This window comes from Rhinatrema bivittatum, chromosome 15, assembly GCF_901001135.1.
Source record: "Rhinatrema bivittatum chromosome 15, aRhiBiv1.1, whole genome shotgun sequence".
In the NCBI taxonomy this organism is placed as follows: domain Eukaryota; kingdom Metazoa; phylum Chordata; class Amphibia; order Gymnophiona; family Rhinatrematidae; genus Rhinatrema; species Rhinatrema bivittatum.
Genome location: NC_042629.1, coordinates 21,633,271 through 21,660,433, shown reverse-complemented (window position 1 = coordinate 21,660,433; position 27,163 = coordinate 21,633,271). Strand labels below are relative to the sequence as shown.

Genomic DNA, 27,163 nt, shown 5'->3' with positions numbered 1-27,163 from the left:
AGGATGACTGTTTGAGGAGTCTAAGGGCATTATGTATAAGCTTCTCTGAAGAGCCAAGTTTTTAAGTTTTGCTTGAATTTCTTGAGACAAGGCTCCAGGTGCAGGTCTGTGGGCATTTTATTCCAGATGTTATAATCTCAGAACATTATTTATTTCAGTTGTGAAAGCGAACCTCACAAATAATACACCCCTCATTGAGACAGTATCCTCATGTGACAGTTCCAATAATTTTGATACATTTAATTGCAATTGTGATTCTTGATTCTCATGATCTTCTTCTCTTTTTTTTTTCTGTGGCAAATAATATGCCTTGAAGATTAAAGGCAGAACCTCTGATGGAATTTTCAAGATTACATTTAAGTATTTTTTAAACAATCCTACCGGTGAAATTTGAGTAATAACCGGGAAATTAAGAACTCTTATGTTTGTACTATGTAGCGTGTTCTCAATATTTTCTATCTTTTTATTTAACACTGTCACATGTTGTACTGTGTGTTGCTGATAGCCTTCCATCATTTTAACTTTCTCTTCCATCAGTTGCACTTTCTTTTCCTGAACCTTCAATTCTTTTCTCATTTTCATTACTTCGTTTGCTGGATTCCAAACACATTTTTGATAAATTATTAACTGCAACTTCGATAGCGGCCAAAGCTTCCCAAATTGAGTCCATCATTATAACCGCAGGTTTAACTAGGAAAGAGGTTAAATGTCCAGACTCACCACCTTGTGCGGCTTCAGTATCAGTGTCCCGTTCAAATTCCAGCATCGGGGTAGGTAAGTATGTTTCCAACTGAGATGTCCCTCCCGGGTCATCCTCTCTCCGACTTCTAGGCCTCTCGAGGCATTCCAGGGAACTTACAGGCACCATCTCATTCTTCCCTCCCTTTCATTGGAGTGGGGACGGAGTCTCGGGTGAGACTTGACATTTCTATACCTTGTGCCTTAACTCATCAACATGTAGTAGCTCGAGTGGTATCAATGCTGTCTGGTTGTGTCAATTGCATTCTCCTTCTGTTATTATTCTGATGGGCAATTTCAGATAGGATTAGCTATACTTTTCTGGTACTCTGGCCACAAAGTAGGTTGCACTTTTAGTAAAGTTGGTAAAGTGACAGTGATGCTTCACTCTGCATTGTCTAATACAGCGTTAATATTTTCAGGCAGTTATTGAGGAGCTTGCCTCATTTGGTGGCTCTTTGTTGCCCATGTCAATCCCAATCATCTTCACAGGATTGCAAAATGCCACTCCACTGCAACTATATTTCCAGGTCAAACATCTGCATTTCCTTGAATGATTATTGCTTATCATCTTCGTATCCAAAGCTAATGTCCAATCAATATTGGACTTCTGAGTCGGATAATTCAGGGGCTTCACCTCCAACACTCACTTCTTGGCATCCCCTGCAAGTCATTCTTGCTTTCCTTTAGTAGATCATTGGTGGCATTCAGAGACTGTTCGTAAAGAACCAAGGGTCCATCAAGCCCAGCATCCTGTTTCCAACAGTGGTCAATCCAGGCTACAAGTTACTTGGCAGGTACCCAAAATATCCCATGCCACTGATGCTAGTAATAGCAGTGGCTATTTTCTAAGTCAACTTGATTAATAGCAGGTAATGGACATCTCCTCCAAGAACTTATCCAAACCTTTTTTAAATCCAGCTACACTAACTGCACTAACCACATCCCCTTGCAACAAATTCCAGAGATTAATTGTGCGTTGAGTGAAAAAGATTTTTCTCCGATTAGTGTAAAATGTGCTACATGCTAACTTCATGGAGTGCTCCCTAGTCCTTCTATTATCTGAAAGAGTAAATAAATTCACATTTATCTGTTCTAGACCTCTCATGATTTTAAACACCTCTATTTTAACCCCTCTCAGCCGTCTGTTCTCCAAGCTGAACCGCCCTAACCTCACTAGCCTTTCCTCATAGGGGAACCATTCCATCCCCTTTATTGCCTTTCTCTGTACCTTCTCCATCGCAACTATATCTATTTTTGTGATGCGTTGACCAGAATTGTACACAGTATTCAAGGTGCGGTCTCACCATGGAGCGATACAGAGGCATTATGACATTTTCTGTTTTATTAACCGTTCCCTTCTTAATAATTCTTAACATTCTATTTGCTTTTTTGTCTGCCGCAGCACACTGAGCTGACGATTTCAATGTATTATCAACTATGACGCCTGGATCTCTTTCCTGGGTAGTAGCACTTAATATGGAACCTAACATCGTGTAACTACAGCATGGGTTATTTTTCCCTATATGCATCACCTTGCACTTATCCACATTAAATTTCATCTGCCATCTGGATGCCCAATTTTCCAGTCTCAGAAGGTCCTCCTGCAATTTATCACAATCTGCTTGTGCTTTAACTACTCTGAATAATTTTGTATCATCTGCAAATTTGATTACCTCACTCGTTGTATTTCTTTCCAGATCATTTATAAATATATTAAAAAGCACAGGTCCTAGTTCAGATCCTTGAGGCACTGCACTGTATACCCTTTTCCACTGAGAAAATTGTCCATTTAATCCTATTCTCCGTTTCCTTTCTTTTAACCAGTTGTAATCCACAAAAGGACATTGCACCTATCCCATGACTTTTTACTTTTCTTAGAAGCCTCTCCTGTGGAACTTTGTCAAATGCCTTCTGAAAATCCAAATACACTATATCTACCGGTTGTTGCGTCCGTCTGTCTCAGATGGCTTCGCCCGACATGCCTCACCTCTATTTCAGCCTTCTCCACCAGCCTTGGGAAAATGGCATCCGTAGCGTCTCCTTGCCCCACCCTCTGGCTTCCCTGGAGCGGCTCTGGCACGGCGTCCCTCCATGTTGACCTGAGGCCTCCTAGGCCACGCGCGTGCCTCACGTCTTGTAGCAGTGTTGGTGCGAACCTCGGGGGCGTCCCCCTTGAGTGATGTCACTGCTTCCACATTCAAAAGGTTGCCCATTTGCTGATCTTCACCGAGTTAGCAACAGATTGGATTCACTCCGGTCTGAAGCTGCTCTTCCACTTCTACTCTGCTGGAAGCTACCTTCAACCTCCAGGGTTCTACTAACCTGGGTACCCACTCCTTGGGGGCCATTTGCTTATTTCCAGGTGCCTATCCTAAATACAGGTACTCGCTCCTCGAGGGCCTGTGTGTCTATCCTGGTGCTTGCTACCAATTCTTCAACCTGCTGGAACACTACCCATCAGCTACAGAGAGTGAGTACAACTTCTCCCAGTCTGTCCATCTACAGCTCCTCGCTGACCATCTGCATTGGGCCCTACACCACCATTGTGGAACGGGTCTCCGCTGCCGAGGATTACAGACAGTTCATACCTATCCTCTCTCTACTGCTCATTGGGAATTCTATCTGCTCAGCTACAAGGGAGGGTATGATAACATCTGCCAGTCTGTCTCTCCTACAGTGCCTTACTGGACATCTGCATCGGGCCTTACACCACCATTGTGAGATGGGTCTCCTACCCCAAGGATCACAGACTGCTACCAATCTACTCTCTACTGCCACCTCTGGTGGACCTCATTAGCTGTATAATAAAAGATATATTCTCTGTGTTTGTGCATCTAAGTATAGCCCGGTGCTTCAGTTCCCTAGGGGGCTCCTCCCCGTAGGAGATATTATCACTGTTGCCCCTGAGAATCCACCAAACACCTCAATATCATAACACCGGTTCACCTTTATCCACATGTTTATTAACTGAGGAGCACAGATGTCCCTTAGTCTTCAGACAGCACACACACACTTGTCCATGCTTACAATGGCAATGTTATGAAAATCAGTCAGCTTCTGGTCTGTAGGTTATTCATTGCATTTGGACATTCTCTCTTCTAGTGCCCATATTATTTCTATCATTAGTTCCCAAGCAAATTGACCGACTATGGTATCGATCCTATCATAGAAAAAGATTGCTGCGTAGAGTGTGTGTCGTGTCCCCCCCCCCCCCCCCCTATTAGGCAGCTATTCTTCAATATGAGGTCAGCATGGCACTAACTGGTCAAGTGTTGTTATAGGTGTTCTTGGACAGTCTGTAACAGTAGTCGCTCTTTTCACACCAGTTTTCTTTTCTCTTCCATGAGCGTGTGCTACAGCTAATGACCTTGTGTGCCAGACATGGCAGTTCTTAGTGTTCATCTAGAAGTAATCATGGATGGTAGAGTATTGGTGCTATCTTGTGGTTAGTCACCTTGTTCTGGCAGGCAAATGGAAGTGTGAATTGTGCACACCCCTGTTCTAGTCCACAATATAGTGTTAGCGGTCACCTAAAAGCTGTCATGTAATATGATGAGCAAATAATCTCCCTGAGCTTACTGATATGACTGCAAGTCCTCATGATATTTCCAATGCTGCCTTTATGATAGCTATTATTTCATAAGAACATAAGGTATGCATACTGGGTCAGACCATTAAGCCCAGTATCCTGTTTCTAGCAGAGGCCAATCCAATTCACAAGTACCTGGCAAATACCCAAACATTAGATAGATCACAAGCTACTATTACTTATTCATTACCATCATAGCAGTTATGGATTTATCCTCTAGGAACTTAACCAAACCTTTTTTAAACCCAGTTACACTAACTGCTGTAACCTCATCCTCTGGCAATGAATTCCAGAGCTTAACTATGCGCTGAGTGAAAAATAATTTTCTTTGATTTATTTTAAATAAACTACTAGCTAACTTCATGGAGTGCCCCCTGAGAGAGTAAAGAACCAATTTACATTAACCTGTTCAAGTCCTTTCATGATTTTGTAGACTTCTATCATATCCCCCCTCAGTTGTCTCTTCTCCAAACAGAACAGACCTAACTTCTTTAGCCTTACCTCATAGGGCAGCCATTCCATGCCCCTTATTTTTTGGTCATCCTTCTCTGCACTTTCTCCAGTGCAGCTATATCCTTTTTGAGATGTGGTGACCAGAACTGCACACAGTATTCAAGGTGCGGTCTCACCATGGAGCAATACAGAGGCATTATGAAATCCTCTGACATGCAATTGAGCAGATGTATTTTGCCAGTATGAGCATTTCATACCTTCTTAACCACTTTGTATGTTAGTTTACATTTCTTACAGCATGGTCTCCAGACCAAGCACTAGGGAATTTAGTGCTATTCATCTAAGCTCTGGGCAGCATCAGTCATTGCAAGAGGCTGCAGCTGGGTTGACGGGGTGTCCACGGCAAGTGAGGTGTCACTACCATGAGCTTGTGACAGGGGGTTGACCATGACCTGGAGTGCTTGGCATGTGCAGTTCTTGAAAGCTGGCTGGGTAGAGAATATCAAGTAGCATGTCATTCCTGCTCCTATGTTGCATCGGTGGGTGACAGCGAGATGAGCTGACTGTCAAGTCTTCGGCTTTGATGGCTGGGATTGGCTTGCCCATCACACAAAATTATGTTGGCATACTTAATAAGTAACACCAGCTCTTTTATGGAGCAGGACTTCAGCACACTGCTGAGAACTTCGTCTGTAATCAGGATCGAATGCAGGATAACATGAGGGCCAAGGCTTTGACGGCCCTGTGTCCCCCAATGGCACTACATTGCTGTAGCAAGGTACTATAGAGCATTTGTGAAATTGGGGCAAGGCTTTAAAGGCCCTGCATCTCCCAATGGCACTACATTGCTGTAGCAAAGTACTGTAGAGCATTTGTGAAATTGGAGCATGGCTTTGACGGCCCTGCATCCACAACGGTGCTACATTGCAGTAGCAGGATCCCATGGAGCATTTCATGAACTGAAATTCAGCAGGTGAGGGTGTGGTCACCCCTGGGGATTGAGAATATTTTAGTAATTGATGTTTTGTATGTTAAATGAATGTTAATAATTGTTTTGCATTGTAATTGTTGTATGCAATGACCTATGATGCGGCCATATCCATCCAATAAAGATCTTTTTTCAAATTATGGAATGACAGTTGTTTCTTACAAATATGGCAGCATGGGACAAGGGTGGGGTTAATTATAGACAGGCAAGAGGAGGCAGTTGCACCTGAGGTGCTTGAGATCATTGTAGAATAGTTCTCCATATCATGTAATTTAAAACACTGCTCAGATTCTATGTAACAATGTCGGGGGGGGGGGGGGGGGGGTAACATAGTGGTTAGAGCAGAGGGCTATGGACCGGGAGACCGGGGTTCAAGTCGCTCCTTGTGACCTTGGGCAAGTCACTTTACCCTCCATTGCTTGGGTACAAACTTAGCCCTGGATCGCCCACGGCCAAAAAAGGGGCAGGGGGCGATGCGGCTGGCTGCACCCTTTCACCCCTGCAGCGCTACCGGTCCCTCATTATTGAAAACCCTCCCCAAACTCCTCCCTTTTTTGTTTTAATTTAAAATTTAAATATTCAAATCACGATGCGGTAATTATTATCTGCGTAGGCCCTATTGCGATTTGATGAATGACCCTCTCAGATTGTAAGCCCTCTGGGGATAGGGAAATACCTACAGTACCTGAATATAATCCGCTGTGAAGTGTGTGAAAAGCAGAATATTAAAAAATCTGTGGGATAGCTGGCAGAGACACAACAGGATGAGACTTCAGGCATATAGCCAGAGAATCAGAGATGACTCTAAAAAGTGCACAAAAAAAATGCAGAACACTGAGATTTGGATCAGATTCAGACACGTTAGTTTACTAGTGGGAAGCACAAGTACATGCTTGACCCAGAATTGGACAGAGTTAGAAATTTGAGTAATGTGACTTAGTGAATTCTTTTAACATGGTGGAAGAAGGGAATGTGGAAAGTATGGGTTTTGGTGTAAGGTTACTGGACACAGTGTAGCTGGCAGAAAGTTATTCATCGATTTTGACAAGTGGAAATGAGCAAATCCTAAGTAAAAAAAAAAAAAGTGCAGGGAAACTACAGACCAGTTAGCCTGACTTCAGTGCCTGGAAAAATAGTGGAAAATGTTCTAAAATTCAAAATCACAGAACATATAGAAAGACATGGTTTAATGGAACAAAGTCAGCATGGCTTTACCCAAGGCAAATCTTCCCTTACAAATCTGCTTCACTTTTTTGAAGGAGTTAATAAACATGTGGATAAAGGTGAACCGGTATATGTAATGTACTTGGATTTTCAGAAGGTGTTTGACAAAGTTCATGAGAGGCTTCTTGGAAAAGTAAAAACTCATGGGATAGGTGGCGATGTCCTTTCATGGATTACAAACTGGCCAAAAGAGAGGAAACAGAGAGTAGGATTAAATGGACAATTTTCTCAGGGACTGGGCAGTGGAGTGCCTCAGAGATCTGTATTGGGACCCTTACTTTTCAATATATTTATAAATGATCTGGAAAGAAATATGACGAGTGAGGTAATCAAATTTGTAGATGATACAAAATTGTTCAGAGTAGTTAAATCACAAGCATATTGTGATAAATTGCAGGAAGAACTTGGGAGACTGGAAATTGGGCATCCAAATGGCAGATGAAATGTAATGTGGATAAGTGCAAGGTGATGCATATAGGGAAAACTAGCCCATGCTATAGTTACACAATGTTAGGTTCCATATTAGAAAAAGATCTAGGCATCATAGTGGATAACACATTGAAATCGTTGGTTCAGTGTGCTGTGGCAGTCAAAAAAACAAACAGAATGTTGGGAATTATTAGGAAGGGAATGGTGAAAAAAACAGAAAATGTCATAATGCCTCTGTATCTCTCCATGGTGGGACCACACCTTGAATACTGTGTACAATTCTGGTCGCCGCATCTCAAAAAAGATATAATTGCGATGGAGAAGGTATAGAGAAGGGCGACCAAAATGATAAGGGGAATGGAAAATTCCCCTATGAAGAAAGACTAAAGAGGTTAGGACTTTTCAGCTTGGAGAAGAGACAGCTGAGGGGGGATATGATAGAGGTGTTTAAAATCATGAGAGGTCTAGAACGGGTAGATGTGAATTGGTTATTTACGCTTTCAGTTAATAGAAAGACTAGGGGGCACTCCATGAAGTTAGCATGTGGCATAAGAACATAAGAACATAAGAAATTGCCATGCTGGGTCAGACCAAGGGTCCATCAAGCCCAGCATCCTGTTTCCAACAGAGGCCAAACCAGGACACAAGAACCTGGCAATTACCCAAACACCTAGAAGATCCCATGCTACTGATGCAATTCATAGCAGTGGCTATTCCCTAAGTAAACTTGATTAATAGCAGTTAATGGACTTCTCTTCCAAGAACTTATCCAAACCTTTTTTGAACCCAGCTACACTAACTGCACTAACCACATCCTCTGGCAACAAATTCCAGAGATTTATTGTGCGTTGAGTGAAAAAGAATTTTCTCCGATTAGTCTTAAATGTGCTACTTGCTAACTTCATGGAATGCCCCCTAGTCCTTCTATTATTCGAAAGTGTAAATAACCGAGTCACATCTACTCGTTCAAGACCTCTCATGATCTTAAAGACCTCTATGATATCCCCCCTCAGCCGTCTCTTCTCCAAGCTGAAAAGCCCTAACCTCTTCAGCCTTTTCTCATAGGGGAGCTGTTCCATCCTCTTTATCATTTTGGTTACCCTTCTCTGTACCTTCTCCATTGCAACTATATCTTTTTTGAGATATGGCGACCAGAATTGTACACAGTATTCAAGGTGTGGTCTCACCATGGAGCGATATAGAGGCATTATGACATTTTCCGTTTTATTAACCATTCCCTTCCTAATAATTCCTAACATTTTATTTGCTTTTTTGACTGCTGCAGCACACTGAGCCGACGATTTCAATGTATTATCTACTATGACGCCTAGATCTCTTTCTTGGGTGGTAGCTCCTAATATGGAACCTAACATCGTGTAACTACAGCAAGGGTTATTTTTCCCTATATGCAACACCTTGCACTTGTCCACATTAAATTTCATCTGCCATTTGGATGCCCAATCTTCCAGTCTTGCAAGGTCCTCCTGTAATGTATCACAGTCTGCTTGTGATTTAACTACTCTGAATAATTTTGTATCATCCGCAAATTTGATAACGTCACTCATCGTATTCCTTTCCAGATCATTGATATATATATTGAAAAGCACCGGTCCAAGTACAGATCCCTGAGGCACTCCACTGTTTACCCTTTTCCACTGAGAAAATTGACCATTTAGTCCTACTCTCTGTTTCCTGTCTTTTAACCAGTTTGTAATCCACGAAAGGACATCGCCTCCTATCCCATGACTTTTTAGTTTTCGTAGAAGCCTCTCATATTTCGTAGAAGCCTCGCATATTTAAAACTAATCGGAGAAAGCTTTTCACTCAATGCACAATTAAACTCTGGAATTTGTTGCAAGAGGACGTGGTTAGTTCAGTTAGTATAGCTGTGTTTAAAAAAGGATTGGATACGTTCTTGGAGGAGAAGTCCATTACCTGCTATTAATTAAGTTGATTTAGAAAATAGCCACTGCTATTACTGGCATCAGTAGCATGGGATCTACTTAGTGGTTTGGTATTTGCTAGGTATTTATAGCCTGGATTGGCCACTTTTAGAAACAGGATGCTGGGCTTGATGGACCCTTAGTCTGACTCAGTATGGCATGTTCTTATGTTCTTATGCCTCAAAGGCCCTGCATGTCTCCTGAAAACTTTCTTTACATGAAAGTTTGGACCAGCCATTGCTCAGAATCACATAGTAAATTATTACTGTATTTTTATTACAATATAGATGTACTTCATTATCTTTCTCCTGATAGATAGAGTTGCTTTCTTGACATCACCAGAATTTGGAATGGAGACTGTGATGTCAGTTTAAAGGCAAGAGGCCAAAAATACTTCCCCATTCTATTAAAAATACTCTCTCAAATTCCTGAGGGTTTTGGCTGGATGAAAATTTACAGTGTCTTGAACAGTTTTTTCTTCCCACCCACCACCACTACCACCATTGCATATTTTAAAATTGACTAAATGGATATGTATTTGGATACCAAACTAAATTATGGAATTGAAATTTCATTTGACACTGATGGTCGACTCTGCAGACCATGCAAAATGTGTTTCTTTTACTGAAATGTGGGAAATAATCATATATATATGATTATGTGTGTGTGTGTGTATATATATATATATATATATATATATATATATATATATATATATATATATATATATACATACACTCACTGTCCCTGATGATAAAAACCTTGTTACTATTGTAAAAAGAAGCAATAGTCTGATGGAAGCATTCAGCCCTTGGCAGCACCATCTGAGAAATTCTCATGGTCATAGAATTAACTTCGTGTCTACCCATCTCATTTCTATATTAAAAATTCCATGACAGGTCTTCAGTTTGCCCAGTAATTAATGACATCTTAAAAATTTTTAAAAATTAGGGCAATTTGAACTTTTTCTTTGAATAAGAGTCTTTGTATGCCAGAAGAGGCTGAATAGACATTTTCTGACTTGCAAGCAGTGGTGTATATGGACCAAGCAAGTTTGAATTAGCCTCAAAAGACCCAATTTCCCACTGAAAGAAAAGCACGTAGGGAGAAATCAGGAGTGTTAAACTCCAAATTCTATTTAAATAAACCTGCAATCCCACTTTCTGAGTAGAGACCTTTGTATTAGGGCTTTACAATGCAAATGGAGGATATTTTGACTCTGAGCCAAATTAGAATTTAACCCACCAAAAGACATCTAGTTTCATCTCCCCTTAAGGAAGGTACCATATAAAAGTGACACTTTTTATTAGGATTATAGGCCCCTTACAGTCATTGCTACATAGATACATGATCTCAACATTACAAGGAAATGAGGCTGTGCCTTTCTTTGCCTCAAATAGTTTTACTTTTAGTTGGCAAGAAGAAATAGACTCTACCACACTGTTGGAAATGGTCAAACTTCTTAGCCTGCAGGACACCTAGCCAATAGGCATTAGAATAAATAGGCAAGAAGGATAGTTCAGTATTAATTTGAAAGGAATCTCAGTGCCTTATTTGTAGGAATGGTGCATTCTGTTCAGTAAAGGAAGAGCTGAGTTATTTCATCATCATCATCCTCCTCTCCTTTATCTGAGATAATGGCTTGGCATAAAACTCTCTCTTGGCATTCCTGTAGAATGGTGCAGCCCACTAATTTTAGAAAAGGTGAAGGTTATGAACTACTATTTACAATACTCAGGATTTCTGTTGCCATAGTCACCGAATTAGAGAAATTTCTTTTGTGTGCTATGACCTATAACTTTCAGCGTTATTAAAAAAAAAAAAACCCAACACAAAAAGGCAGTCTATGGTCCTCTCCTAACACATCAACAGTGTATTTTGTGTTTGCAATAACAATCAAGCTTGCTTTACCCATGACAGTTTAATTTATTTTATTCATTTTTTTGTTTTCATTTTCATTAAATTCTGTCACCTGCATGTTGCAGTGTCAGTTCTAGACAAAGTATGATTGCCAATACAAAAAATACTTTTAATGTTCTGCTTAAGCTAGGTTGAACTATGGGCAGATCTTCAAAGGATGACAAAAATGCATTTTGTTATTATTTATTTTATTAATATTTTAGAATATCATATAGTCAACAAAACATACGAATCAAACCAAAATTTACAAAAAAAATAAAAAGTAAATTCAAAACAAGCAGGTTGGTATTACTTAGTCTACCAGGAGACAGATAAAAATAAGAAAGAAAGAAAGAAATCCAGAAGAGCTCAGGACCTGCACATTTCTATTCTGCAGGAAGTTATATAGTTGTGAGTGGTCATAGAAAATATAATTGTTTCCTTCCATTTTAATTATCCATTTACATGGGAATTTAAATTAAAAACCCAGCTTGGAGAGCCAAAACTCCATGCTTCAATGCAAGAATCTTCTTTCTTTTAACTTGGGTTTTCCCTGGTAACATCAGGGAAAACCACAATTTTCTTTCCCATGAAAAAAGCATCTTTCATACAGAAAAACAATTTCATAGTTAAATCTTTATCTGATTCTTAATGGAGGGTGGCAACCAATGTGGCTGCTTCAAACATTTCTTGTAGGGATTGCACAAGAAAAGCTGTCAAATTTAAATTTTCAGGCTTTGACTGAGCCACCTCTGAAACCTCTTCCATTGTACTCACCCTCTAGCACAGATTCTATAGAGAGCTTAAGATGGTCTTAAGTAAAACTTTCTCAACAACAACAAAAAAAAAAATGCATTTTTTAAAGCAATACCTCATTAGGGAGGATGCAAGTTCTTTTCCTGTTGAATTGCTCTTCTGACTGTTAGGAAGCTTTTGATAGTACCGGTATCACCCATCCTTGCAGTCATTGGAACACTGAAACTGTAGGAAAAATACAGATGAGGGTATATGTCCATCAAGTAAGCAATTTGATTTGCTGAGCACCTTCTAGTATTTTGGAATGTAAACAATTCCATTTTTCCAGTGGCACATCCCCTTAATTTATTTTTTATTTTATTAAACTTTTATATATTATGACATAATCTGTCAATATACAATACGGATATCTATTTTCATATAGCATTAAATGATTTAAATGATTTAAGCTAGTACAACAGAAAACAACATCTGCAAAGTTTCACATAGTAATAATTATATAAAGAAATGTATAAAATTTATCCATAGATATCCTTCAACTCTCCGCCCACATGTAGCCTTACTCAGATAGGGAGATGTCACGTACGTGGAAGGCCATTGTGCCTTATGTGTCAATGACATTCATGTGGTGCAGGTGCATGCACATATGTATGAACAATTAACATATGCTGAGTGAGTATTGCCCTTTTATCTACACCTACCTGTGCCGCAGTGAAATCTGAGTACCGGGAAAGCAAATAGGCAGAGCAGTTCTGCCAAAAATTGTTTGCAGAGAGTTCCGTTGACAACATCACTGCACATGTTTCCATGCTTTCATGGTTGTGTGCCCTTGCTGATGCACATGTGTGTCACCACTTCTGGGGAATCAGGAAGAGCTTCTATCCTCTAGGCTGAGCATCATGTGCTGTAAGTCACTTCGACTGCTTGTTCTGAGCAGGTCAGGTCTGCTGCTCTACTGGCAATGAAGTGGTCTGTGTATTGCATTATGGGTAGAGAAAATCTTATCTGCTGAAGAGGTAATGAGCTTACTAGCTGCCCACATAGTAAAGGGCACATAGTGCAGAATGTATAACCCTACTGCTCCCAGAGCTGTCATGTTATTGCCAAGATGGTTGATGGTCATTCTCTTTTGCGGTCTTGCCAGACACGCATTTAGTGCCACCTAGGCCCTTCACACTAAGTAGATGAATGTATGCCTTTGACAGCATTTGTTTAGGTGCCCAGCTACTGATGTTTGACCAGAAAGGACTCTGACTAACCCAGAGGCACTTAGGGTGCCTTGTAAAGCATTTTGACCGCATATACAAAATGGGAGAAATGCCTTATTCAATCAGGCCCTTAGTGAAAAGGAGACACAGACCTCAATGTAGTTTGATGACAAACATTCCATGAACTAACGCATTGCACATGTGTAGGTGCTGGAAGTGGTACCAGTCATCCATACTCCAGACATAAGTGTGTGTGTCACTCGGTGAATGACCTGCTGTGTTTGCCTTGGTCAGTCGCTCTGCATGTGGGTGCTGCTGAACTCTGAGGTCCCTCCCTTGCCACTGCTATCCAGACCCCTGAGCAGGCAGTGTGTGCACATTAATAAAGCACACACTGCTTTTGGACAGCATTGATGGAGTGGTTGCCCTGTTGATAGCAGGCACCTCTGAAAGGCCAGAATATGGGCTGTGGTTGCAATGGCCTGGCCCCTTGTAGTGTTACATTTCCCCAAGTACACTCAGAGTTAATACGTAGTGTTCATAGAGGGGCCGAAGTGTGCTGGTTGGCATTGTGACACGGCAAATATGCTGTATAACTTGACTGTGATAGTTAACATTAGACTGTTGTGCACCCCGTGCCCCCTCCACCCCCCATGATGCTTTACCAAGTACTAGTTGAAGTAGGCAGAATAGTAAAGTTATTAGGGGGTGTGCAGCCTATCCAGACCTTAGGTGCCACAGAGCCTTTCAACTTAATGGAGGAAGGTTGTGCTGATTCTGTGATGGATGGAACATGCATTGGCAAGGAGTTGATAATGCTATAGCTGTAGGGATGATTCCAATGAGTGGTTTGCATCATGCAGCTTTACAAACAGTAGGGATGTGCAGCAGGGATGGATACGTTCGATTCAGTATTCGTATTCGTCAGGACCCAAATCCGTTAATCCGTTTTCGGGGGCCCCCTATTCGTCCATTAGTTACACATGGTATTCGTTTCCCATTAGTTAAAAAAAAAAACCCATCCCAACCCTTTAAATTTAATTAACTACAACCCCCCACCCTCCTGACCCAAGACTTGCCAAAACCCTGGTGGTCCAGCGAGGGTCCTGGAGCTATCTCCTGCATTCGGGTTGTCGGCTGCCAGTATTCAAAATGGCGCATTTGCCCTTACTATGTCACAGGGGCTACTGGTGCCATTGGTCGGCCCCTGTCACATGGTAGGAGCAATGGTTGGCTGGTGCCATCTTGTGCTCCTACCATGTGACAGGGGCCAACCAATGGCACCGGTAGCCCCTGTGACATAGTAAGGGCAAAGGCCATCGGCGCCATTTTGAATACCAGCAGCCGACAACCCGAATGCAGGAGATAGCTCCAGGACCCTCGCTGGACCACCAGGGACTTTTGGCAAGTCTTGGGGGGGTCATGAGGGTGGGGGTTTTATTCGTTAGTGATACATTGCATTCGTGGGGGTTCGCCATATGTTTCAGAACCCCACAAATGCAACTAATAGGGACCTATAAGTTGCGGATTGCGCATTCGTTCAAAACGAATGCACATCTCTAACAAACAGCATGTACTGATATATCAGGTGCAGGGATATGCATGCGTGTGGGTGGGATGGGGGTTGGTTAGCTTGCCCGGTGGCTTAGGTCTAACGGAAGTCCTATTATAGCAACTGTTTGGTCTGCTTTGCCTCCTCTCCGTGGATCATATCATACACACTTCACATAGAGGTTGGCACCCCAGCCCACATGTTTTGACACTCACTCTGTACTGTGTAAACACTGGCAGGCTAGGCCAATCTTTTTTGTGCCATTTGAAGGACAGTACCTTTCCAGTGCATACATAGAAGTGGTGCGGCCATATCTGCAGTGAAATGTCAGGGACATGGCTTGCTAACCACTGTAGGCACTTCACTTGTACAGTATTCTAACAAGCCATGCCTCACCACTGTGTACTTTCTGAATGTTGGAACGGAGTGACAGCTGCTGTGTGACAAGTAGGGAGGGGGAGTGAGGTAGTACTGTGTGGTCCACAGGCGAATAGTGCAGGGTGTAGAGGGCTGCTGCATGGGAGCAGGCACACTTCCAGAAACTGACTACCATCCCTGTAATGGGTTGCCTTCGGATCTGGATGTTACCTGTAAGGTCATCCTTACCTTACACGTATTATACCGATCCCCCCCCCCCCCCCAAGCCATGCCATGACAGGGGTGGCAAGCAGTCTGTGGCAGTGTGCCTGGTCTGTAGTATGGCCTTGGCCAGATGGTTTTGCCTGCTAGGTAAGTGCCAAGTAGGACTCTGCCAGTGCATTCTAGCATGCAAGGTCAAGTGGAGAGCAAACTTTTAACCAACTCAACACAAAGGAGACAATGATGATGTTTCATTTTGAAAACAGTGACCACTTTATTACCAAATACATGTATTGCAGTGTTAGAAATAAAGTTAACGTATTAGGTAATCACATTATAAAAGGACAAAATAGAAAATAGCACAAAACATTGTACGTTTCGTGACCTGCACATTCTGTGTACACCAGTACAAAAATACATTGAAATGGCATCATTACATATACAGGCTTAGCATCTTATCCTTAATGCACAATCATGATTACAACTAAGAACATAGAAAGCGGAAGTCTATGGTCAAAACAGTAGAATAAGCCAAATGTGAATTTGTCCTTTGATTCTTCATAATGAACCCCACATTCTGGAAAACAGAAATAACATTTCATATTTCATGCCTTTGTTAGGCATGGGTGACTTACAGATCCAGCCCTGTTAATCTAGAAATCGCCATCAAAGGAGTCCATTTTGATCATCTTGCCCTAATTGGCTTTAATTATAGCCTCTTACATATATCAGTCTTTAGATGAATTAAAATATACATTCTGCCTTAAGGATGAATGTATGTACACAATGCTTCCAGTCTTCTATTTACATAAGAAAGATCTGGGCTAGAACTGTCATACAGCTGTAGCTTGTTACGATATGACAACGCACAGAGCTTAGGAACAGTGTTATAAATACCACATCTTGACTTTGGAGGGTCAGAGAATGTGTGGGTAAGATTTTATCTTGCTTTACACTGGTTTCAGGTTTTAATTTCTTTCCTTCATGATCTCATTAATCGGAATCATCCACGCAAAAGAAACACTGTCTTATTAGAAGCTGCAGGCGTCATATTAGCAGCAAAAGGTGTGTTGGCATAAAAAATTTGTTTTGTTTCAGGAAGTTTTTTCCCCATGAATTGGTTCATGGAATGTTTCATTCGAGTAAAAAATATGAATCAAATATTAAAAAAAAAAAAAAATGGCCTGCTAAGGCATCCTGTCCCATCCCCACCACCTATCCCTCCCATCCAGAAAAATCCCAGAACCAGGATTCCCCTCCCCCCCCCCCCCCCGATCTCCATATACCTGGTCTGGTGGGGATCCACCAGTGAGGCCTAGGCCCGGGCTGAAGACTTTGCTTTATGTTCGCCGAGGCCACAGTAGGCCTCTCCGATGATTGGTCCCAATGCCTGGGCATTAGCCTAGGGTCAAGTCCAGACTTAGATCCCAGGCTTCATAGCTCTGTTGAAGCCGTTCTCTTCTTTCTTCTTTAAACTTATGCCATATACTAGGGGCACGCTGGAGTTAATTAAGCACCATTTTGATTACAGCAATGCCGTACATCAAAGGGGTGCTGTCTGCTGGGGTGAATGTGCTGGAGATAATTAACTCCAGTTTGACCCCCAGTGCACTGCCTCAATTTAAAGAAGAAAGAAGAGGATGATGGAGATGGAGCTGAGAGGTTTGGGGCCTGGGCCTGAACTTCGGACAAGGCCCATGTGTCAGGATTCGGCCTACGGGCTGGGCTGTGGCGTTGGGCCTGGGCACGGACTTTGGCCTATGACGAGGCATCGGGGCTAGGCTCTAGTGTTGGGCCTGGGTGTGGGATTGCACTGAGACCCTGGGCCTGGCCCCAAGCCTAGTTTGAGGCCTAGGCATTGGGCCTGGATATGGGTTAAGGCCCCGACATCAGAACCCTTTTTCCGAGCTGGGCCATAGCATTAGGCCTAGGCCAAGGTGTTGAGACCCAGCCTCAGGTCTGGGTCCAGATTGAAGTCCTGGTGTCAGGACCCAGCCTCTGTGCTGGGCTGTGTCATCTGGCCTGGGTCCAGGCTGTGGCCTGGGCCGAGGCCCAGGCGTTGGGACTCAGTCTTGAAGCCCTTGCATCGGGACTCAGCCTCTGAACTGGGCTGCGGCGTCTGGCCTACGTCCAGGAATCGAGTCCCAGCTCCAGGATGGACTGCGGCACTGAGCCTGGGTCTGGGCTCTGGCCTAGTCTGAGGCTCAGGCATCGGGACCAGTCCTCCGGGCTGGGTCCCGGTGTAGTGCCTGAGCCAAGGCCCAGATGTCAGGACCCGGCCTGGCCCTTGGATCAGGTAAGTGACCGATCAGGGGGCTCAGGTTTCGGCCGAGGCTCCAGCATCATGCTTGGGTCTAGGCCATGGCCCCTGCTTTGGCTCTATGTCCTAGGTGAGGCCCTGGCTTCAGACCTAGCCTTAGGCTGAGGCAACAGCGTCAAGCTTGGGTGTAGGCCTTTGTGCCTTAACCCTGTGCCCTATGAATGTAGCGAATAAAGTTCATTTGATTCAAGGGGATCCCCTGAATGAGATGAATTGCCCTTATTCGTTGTGTTTTTGAAATTCATTTAAAACAAATGCACATCCCTATCAGCAGCTTCATTTGCTTGAAATACATAATGTCTGAAAAAAAAAAAACCATATTTCTTTTCACAAGGTGTATTGTCAGCATCAGAAAAGCTTCAGAAATGTCACCTTTATGATATAAAAAATGATGTTGGTCTAGACAGTTTAGGGTTTGCTTTTGGAAGCAGAGGGAAGCTAAAAGCAGGCTCTAGCAAATGACTAGTCAGTGTGGAATGGAGAGCCTGTGTGATGTGGTGCACAGGGGGTGAGTTAAGGGATATTACCTGCAGGAACAGGCTCCTCTTGAGTAATCGGTGACTGGTGCATGAGTCTGTTCATTTTCTGGTGAACTTGAGGGCACTGCCTTAGAAACGAAAGAGGTGAGATGCCCTGGCCTTCTTGCTGACTTTTTGTTTTAGTGGAGTTGCAGAAGGCAGGCTGCTGGGAAATCTGGGTTGCCACAGAGATTTCTGTTTAATTCTTGTGGCTTCTCATAAAACATTTTAGTCAGTCAGGAAGCTCTGTTTCCAGCTGACTGCTGTGCTAAGTTGTATAATTTTTAACCAACAGATTTCAGTAAGTTAAATTTGGAAGTAATTGCTTTGATTGGAATGCAGGGAATGGCAGTGTGCCACAGGAATCATCTCTTTTAGAGGTGCTGTTTAACATCTGTCTCGCCCCAATTTTCAAAATGTTTGCCTGTCTTAGCGTAAACTACTGTCTTTAACCCAACAGTTTTCAATTTCTGGTTCAAAAATCATCTCTCTCAGCATTCAGACAGGTAAATCCATGTCCAGTGGGTTATGCACCTCTACCAGCAGATGGAAATGGAGCAAAGCTGACATCACGATATATATATACACCCCAGTACTGACATCAGCCTGCCAGTATTCTCTGTCTCCAGCATCTCCCTACTGGGGATTGCTTATTTAAAAAAAAAAAAAAAAAAAAAAGAGAGAAAGCAGGAGGAGATTAATCACACACCGCTTCACCTGAGGTGATACCTTGTGCTCACCTCCTCAGTCGAGTTTTCCTGAGGTGATACCTTGTGCTCACCCCCTCAGTCGAGTTTTCCTAAGGTGATATCTGATGATCCCTTCCTCAGTTGAGTGCCTTGGTCCGGTAGCCGGTTTTCTGGCTTGGACTTAGCTGCCAGGAGAGAATCAGCTGAGAGCGTAGAGGGTGCAGGAAGCCAAACACGGCTGAACTCAGATAAAGGGATGTAAAAATAAAATAAAATAAATGCTTAAAAGAGAGATAATTTTAGGGATTCCTTTCCCCCTCTTCTGGTCTGATCTCTGAGCCTTGGCGCACCGATCTGACATTCATTCCCATCTATGTGAGGGAAGTATCTTGCAATTTGCACTGCTTGCCATATTCAGGCATCAGAGCAGGGTGTCCCCTTTAATCTTGACAGCTCTACCTGGAGGCTCAGGGAGAGTTGTCTCCCACTACGCCTGGCCCTTCACAGCAGGATGCAGGAACGGGACCAGAGGGGAATCTTGTCAGAAGTTTTGCCTAGTTTTGAGGCTCCCCTAACTGGATTTTTAGCAGGGGAGAACTGCTCAGGTGGCGCCACTCCGACATCTCCTGGTTTTCGTATGGATCCTTCCGCCCTTCTTGGGTGGAATTTTTTCAAGGGGTACAGTCCCTTCTACAGGCATGTTCGGCAGAGCCAGACAAACCTGGAAGTTGAGGATCGCAGGCTGTGGAATCCTGCAAGTCTGGTGCTGCGGATAAGCATTGGAGTACATCTCGGTCTGCTGCAGATTCCACTGATGGGGACCCCGATGGCTCTAGAGCGATCCTTACTCCCTGGAGGGTGGGGAAATCCCTCCGGGTTTGGAGCCGTATAGATGGGTTGTGAGCTCTGATCTCCCGGACACTGACAATGCTGGGAGTGCTGGATGTTGGTTCCATGTCTGAGCTAAAGAAGAATCCCATTTTAGTTACCTTGATTGGCCTTGAATGGAAGTTAATTTTAAAGGGGGGGGGATAAGCCTTGGAAGGACTGTACCCCCTGGATCCGACAGTGAGAGAGCAGTTGTGTTTTCTGAAAGTAGATGTGCTGGTGTGTGCAGTCTCCAAGCGAACGACCTTTCCTGTAGAAGGGGGAGCACATTGACGGATACCAGCTCTGTGCAGGATAGGAGAATTGAGGCTGTCCTTTTGCAGGCCTTTCAGGCGGTGGCAATAAATTGCAGTTAGCCTGTTCCTGCTTCCTGGTGGCTTGCACTTGCTTGCTTCTATTTCAGGAAGTCGATGAGACTGGTTTAAATACCAGGGATGTGATGGAATGGCAGACATCTTTTCTGCCAGAGGGGTGGCTTTGGTGTTAGTAGCCAGGCGTCAGCTGTGGCTGAGAATTTGGTCAGCTGATGCAATTTCAAAGTGTAATCTTATAAAATTGCCCTTTAAAGGATCACTCTTTTTCTGGGAGTGATTTGGAGTAAATGGCCAGTTGGTGGGGTGAGTCCTAGGTTCCTTGATTGCTGGAGGATGAAAAGCAGGCGCCATGCTCTTTTGGTGCAAGGGGCCGTACTAGGGGTTTCAGACGTTTTTGATCCTTCAGAGGAGCAACTTCTCAGAGGGCTCGACCTCTGAGTAGGTCTCAGTCTTTTCAGCTAGACGGGGTGCAGGCTCAATTGGCGATACCTCCTGAACACCTCAATGGAGGTGTGCTGACCGATCTTCTAGCACCCACCTCCTTGTATCGGAGGTGGGTCAAGATCATGTCAAACCAGTGGGTTCTGGAGGTGATAATGGATGGCTATGCTCTGGAGTTTCTGCCTTCCTCCGGACGTCTTCATGGCGACTCCCTGCGACTCTCCGGAAAAGAGGCTGGTAATGGAGGGTACATTGTCGATGCCCCTGAGCTGGTGGGCCATCATTCCAGTGCTTAAGTCACAAGAACATACAGGCCATTATTCCATTTATTTCATTGAACCCAAGAAGGAGGGTTCCTTTTGCCCCATCCTGGTCCTAAAGGGAGTCAATCATCATTGCAAGTGGCTCGTTTACATATGGAGATCTTATGCTCGGTGAACCAGTACAATCGGGGGAGTTTCTTATGTTTCTGGATTGTCAGAGGCATATCTACATATTCTCATTCAGATGCAGCATCAACAATTTCTGCAGTTTGCTGTTTTGGGGGGGACTGTTTCAAGTCCTACTTTTCCCAAGGTCCTGGGGGTGGTAGCGGCAATTTCGAGAGAGGATGGCATTCTGGTCCACCCGTACCTAGATATTTGGGTAATGTGGGCTAAGAGCATGGAAGAGAATCTTCAGACCTTGCGCAATGTGTTCTCCTTCCTGCAGTAACTAGGTCGGGTGGTGAACTTGGCCAAGAGTAATGCACAGCTGCCTCAGACACTGGAGTGTCTCGGTGTTCGTTTTCTCCTCCTGCTGGAGGCCACATTCAAAAACTGATAATGCAAGTGCAGCTATTGCCAGAAGCAATTCGCCCGGTGGTTTGGTCTTATCTGCAGGTGCTCATTTGATGGTAGCCATGCTAGAAGTGGCTCCATGGGCAAGAGCGCATATGCGTCGGACTGTTCTGTCCTTTTTTGCCATTTGAACCAATCAAGCTCCCTGCCAATGTTGGACAAGGAGAAAGATGTGGATGAATATCATCTGTTGCGAACCTTGGATGTCAAGAGACATCTGATGCGGTATTGGAAGTTATTAAAACCTCTCAGGAAGACTTGACCACCTGTTTGTTCTCCACTGTGGAGTTAATCAGAGTGAGTGAGCCTTGCGGGCTATGTAGGCCTGTTGGGTTAAGAAGGTTATTACGTCCGTGTATGAGGATGCTGGGTAGCCATTACCTAAGCAGATTAGGACTCATTCCACTAGGGCGCAGGCAGTGTCATGGGTAGGGCTTTTATTGTCTCCCATTGAGATTTGCTGAGTTGCGATGTGCTCCTCCTTACAAACTTTTTCCAGGTATTACCGCCTGAATGTGCAGGCACAGTAGAACGCAGTCTCTGTGCGTGTGATGTTGATTGGATGACGGGCAGCCTCCCGCCCTGTTCAGGAGTAGCTTTGGTACATCCCACTAATTATGGATTAACCTGTCTGGATGCTGAGAAATGAGAAATTACTACTTACCTGATAATTTCTTTTTTTCTAGTGTAGACAGGTTAATTCACCTTCCTGTCCTTGGCTGCCAGTTTGTGGTTCTATGGTCCTCCTGAATGTCTGCGTGTCTGAGGATAACTGGCAAGTGTCAGTTTCAGTCCCTACATCAGTGATGTTACCCTCTTTGTCTGAGCTCATTGTTTTCCCATTGACTGAGTACTTGAGTATTTGTCTGTTAAAAGTTATAATCAAGTGTTGTTGGTTTGTCCACAGTTGGCTTTTGCAGAGAATACTAGGGTGCTGATGTCACTGCAGGGGTATACATACTGAGACGTCAGTTTTGCTCCGCTCCATCTGCTGGTAGAGGTACAGAAAAGGAAATTATCGGGTAAGTAGTCATTTCTCATTCATGGTCTGAAACTAGTCTCATACAGGCCATTACTGCAAAGTGCACTCGGCTAATCAGGTTAGGAAAATGGACGCTCAATTTTACTGGTGTCTGTTTTCCTAACCTATGGCTGTCAGCGGGTTTGGAAAACCGATGCTCATAAAATTGAATGTTGGTTTCCTGAATCCGCTGCCTCTCCTGGGTTTCCGCTAATAAGGAGGCACTAGGGACGCGCTAATGTCCCTAGTGCCTCCTTTTTAGCGCGACCCCTCATTTAAATACAGGATCGCATGGCCAGGAGAGGTGGATGGGTGCACGTTGGGGGAGCGGGCACCCAACACAGAGCACCTATTTTCCTGCGCTTCTTATTGTATCGGCCTGTTTGTGTTTAAAATTGGTAAAGCAATGGCTATTTCATAACAAATTACAATTGAATATTGAGAAAACTGAAATCATTTTAAACACGTTTCCTCTAAATAATCTTCCATCTTCTCTCATGTTTAACAGTTTTACTATTCCAGCCAAGCAGCAAACATGTAATTTAGGGGTAACTCCTGACTCCAAACTATCATTTACCTCTCATATTAAAGCTGTAATGAGATCTTCATTTTTCAAATTGCATATGCTGAAGGGAATTCATCCTCTTAGAACCTCTCAATTTCCTCACTGTCCTACAGACTTGCTTAGATTACTGCAGTGTGTTATACACAGGACGCCTTGTTCCAAATGCTGTTGCTCGTATTCTTACAGGTACCCCACTCTGTGATCACATATCCCTAGTTTTGTTTTCTTGCCATTGGCTACCCATCAAGTAATTTGGATATATTGTTACATCTGATTATCCAAACTCCTGGATCAGCACAGGGATTTAAAGGTGAATTTTAATACCAGTGCGAGGGCGCACATATGCGCGCGTTCATCGGCCTGCACCCAGGGACAAGGCCATTTTATAACATATGTTCATATATACATGCATGCTATAAAATACCCTGACATTGTGCACGTGTGCGTGCAATTTTAAATGGCCACATGCCTGTGCGCACAAATGCGCTTCTACTGCGTAAATGGGGGGATTTTAAGACACACGCTGATGCCATTACCTGTTTTACCAGTTTGTTCCCAGTTCACTGAGGTAAGGAACAGGACGTCAAACCTCCCCCCCCCACAGTTTAATAGCCTCCCTTCTCCTCTTGTTAGCCTCAAGCCTTAAAACCCCACCAATCTGTTTATTTGAATCTATTTTATAACTTGCACATCATCCATAGCAGAAGTAAAATAACGCAGCAGGGGAGCTCAGTGCGCGCCTGTGCATACAAGGACTTACGTGCAGTGTGAAATCCAGGACCGCCCATGCCCTGCCCAGATCATGGGCCCACCCCTTTCTTGGAACTTTTCATTTGTATGTGCGTCCTCGGGTGCTTTTAAAATCTGCTCTGTGCACGCCGGCCCAATTTGTGCATGTTATCTCCCGGTTTTGGCAAGTGCCAGGCTTTTAAAAGTCACCTTTAAGGCTCTACCAGCCATCACCCTGGTTGAGATTGGAGAATAAAGGTTTGTTAGAAATCCCTTGCATCAGACTTGCACACCTAGAGTTCACCGGAGAGCGTTCTTTTTCAGTCACAGGCCCAACTTTGTGGAACTCTCTGCAAGCTCAAATTAGGACTGCCGAAAGCCTAACTCTCTTAAAAAAGCTTTGAGAACCTTTTTGTTCAAACTTGCCTATGATCAGGAGCCGACCCGTTCAACAACCTTATAGTATCTGTCTTGTTTATCTATAAATTAAGGGAAATGTGACCTTGGCCAAGTCACTTTACCCTCCATTGCCTCAGGTACAAACTTAGGCTCTCATTTACTAAGTATTTTTGCCATAGACACAGAATGGGAGAAAAGCCTGCGTAAATAAGGCCCTTAGATTGTAAGCCCTCTGGGGATAGGGAAATACCTACAGCACCTGAATATACTTTGCTTTCAAATGCTGAAAAAAGTGTGAAAAGCGGAATATAAAAATCTAAATAAATAAAATACATATCTAATATATATTTATATTTATAGTAAATTCTTCTGTGGTTTGGCAATTTTTAGGAAGCAGAGCTGTTTACTGCTGTTTGGGGCTTTTTTTTGTAATATTTTATTTTCTGTTCCATTTATTGTTATGCACCTGATCACCTTTGTAATCCTCTTTGAACCTTTTATATGTGATGTGGTTTATCAGGAGTAGAAACTTTTTTTCCATTTTCTGACAGGGTAGTTGAGTACTGTACCTCTCAGCTTGCCAGTCATGGAAATATGTAGACAAATTTTGGAGAAAGACCTAGATAAGGCAGACGCTTTTTATTACTGACTAGGGAGGGTTGCTGTTTTCAGTTTTGAGGGGCAGACTCACTAACTCCCCATATGTGGTCTGTCCCTGTTGCCATTTGCTCAGTTCGCATTATTAAAAAAAAAAAAAAAAAAAAAAAGGGACTTGGAGGGTTGCCATCAAATTCCCAACACGTAACTTAACTTTGCAGAAAAATATATTTAGGTTCATTTGTTCAATCGTTTGCTATTGTTACTATGTTATATTGCTACTGAACACCTTTTATTTCCAGCGATTAAGGCTTTCATTAAAGTTCTGGTCATTTAAGTTTCACCTAAACCTTCCATCTGTGTAATTAGCAAAGTCTGCATATTTTCACGTGCGGCTGCTCAGCCAGTGTGCACCCTTCACACCAGCCTGCTGTGCGGGATTAGAGGAATTTAAACCGACATAGCCAGAGTTAAGCTCCTGAATGTTACACTGTCTGGGTGAGCGTGTCAAGTCCAGACAGCAGCAAATGTTGCAGGGCGTGAACAAAAGGCTCTTCCAGAGCGGGAGCCAAAGAAGTAAATTAAAAAAAATAAAATAAAGAGGTGCAATTCCAGCAGGGGGAAGTAGAGATTCATCATCAGGCATCAGCCTTGGCTCTGGGGCTTGTGAGTGTGTGTGTTCCAGTAATAGTCCCATCGCCAGTCCAAACATCAAACCTGTCCTAGATCACACGTGGCCCCCCCACACTGAGCCCTGGCAGAAAAGCAAAGGGAAGAGACCCCGAACCTCTCCTCGTAGCTCATGACCTCTTGGTTCGTGGCTCCTTTCGAGGGACGCTTTTTTCCCCCCACGTGCACGCCAAAGAGTTTGTTGCAGGCTCTTTCTGACTCTCAGAGCTTGCCAGCATTACCCTGCTCCCCCTCACCCAAAGCTGTCCGGCAGTATTATAGAAAATAAAATCGTGGAGGAGCAGGAGGAGGCGCCGCCGTGCACGCTTTTTATTCCAGCAGATCCTCCCCACCCCGCAGAGCTACAGCCTTCCTTGTAGGGACTGATTAGAAATGCAGAAGAAAGTTAGTAAATTGTTGATTCTCCTCCTTTCAGCATAGAAACAGAATAAGTTGGGACCCGGGCCCTGCTGCCGTGTGCGTTAGACAGAGGGGGAAATAAATACTTGGGGAATACATGCGTGGAATCACCGAGAAAATTACCTGCTTATTAAATAGGAAGCAGCAAGCGATCGTGCAGAAGTCGAGTTTCCTAGCAGTGCATAAAAAAAAAAAAAGGAGCAAAATTAAAAGCGAGAAAGAGGCATCTGAATGCTTTGCTAAGGTTTGTTGGATTTTTCTGTTTTGCTCTGCTGCTGAGAGTGGTTTATCCCTCCACACCTCCCCCCGCCTCCTCCCTGGGCTGAGCTCCTCTGCTCTCCTCCTCCTTCCCCGAGTCCCGATCGCTCGGTGCCTGCAGCCCCGGACTCAGAGCCCCGGTAGGAGGAGGAAGAGGACGAGGAAGCTACAAACCCCAGGGGCAGGGGGTGCCCGGCCGGAGATTTGCAGCCAAACCCTTCCCCCTCAGCCTGCCCTGTCTGCATGCCTTTTTTTTTTTTGGCTGATGAAAGGCAGGAGCGGGGTCGGATCGGATGCTCTATCCCTCCGCTTTCAGGCAGCAGCATGGAAGTTAAGTGAGGAGCTCGGGGGCTGCTGCTCCAGCCGATCAGTGTCTTAAGAGGAGGAGCCCCCTGCTCTGCTTCACAAGTTTCCCCAAACACTTTCTAGGAATTGGATTCCCGCTTTTCTGTTTCCTCCTCTCTTGCGAAGGGAGGGGGGTGGGGGGAATCCCCTTCTCTCCCTCTCAATCATCCTCCCCTTCCACTTCTGGGTTGCCATGGATTGTAAAGAAGATCAATCTTAGATCTGTTTCAACAACTCGCCTTGCTTGGATTTCTTGGAATTTTAGAGAGACCTCTGGCTAATTTTCATGGATCTAAATGTGACTGATGCAAGATCCTCCCATGGTCACCTTTTACATTTAACCTTGCTCTACTCCTGGAAAGTCTAAACTTTGCATCCTTTTTTTTTTTTTTTTTTTTTTTTTTTTTTTAAATTACAAAACTATTTGTCTGTTTGCTGTTTCTGGGATTTGGTCTCAAACCGTTTGCATCGATTTTAATATGTCAGCATGGCTTTGATAACCCAGCTCCTAATCTGTGGCTTCCTGTGTGCCCAGGTCTATGGTAAGTTTGCTTCATGTCAGGCTGGTTTGGATTGGCACCGAAATTGCATTTCTTGACTTTAATGGTCGTTCTGGGTAAGGAACTGGCAGTTTAAAGCAGGTTAGTGTGTTTTCAGTAGAGATCTTCTGCTCCTTTCTTTCTCCAAATGGAAAGTACAGTTCACGAGTAGAAAGCTGAAAGCTCAGCTGGAAAGACCTGTAAATTACCTGGGAGTGCCAACATGTTTTATTTGAAACCACTTATGAACT

At 43.6% G+C, this 27,163-nt stretch overlaps 1 protein-coding gene across 13 annotated transcripts in view; it reads left to right on the top strand.

Moving 5' to 3' along the window:
* Positions 1-27,163, top strand: part of ROBO2 (roundabout guidance receptor 2) — a 1,949,228-nt gene that overhangs the window by 1,087,531 nt on the left and 834,534 nt on the right. Inside the window, exon 1 of one of the 13 annotated variants that reach the window (XM_029577974.1) lies at positions 25,211-25,755. The exons of 10 other annotated variants lie outside the window; for them this stretch is intronic. Coding sequence is in view for 1 of the 3 variants with exons in the window: in XM_029577967.1 (XP_029433827.1) it covers positions 26,861-26,915 (55 nt within the window). In the remaining 2 variants the exon portion in view is untranslated. 2 more of the 13 variants (XM_029577973.1, XM_029577967.1) reach the window with 2 other exon arrangements.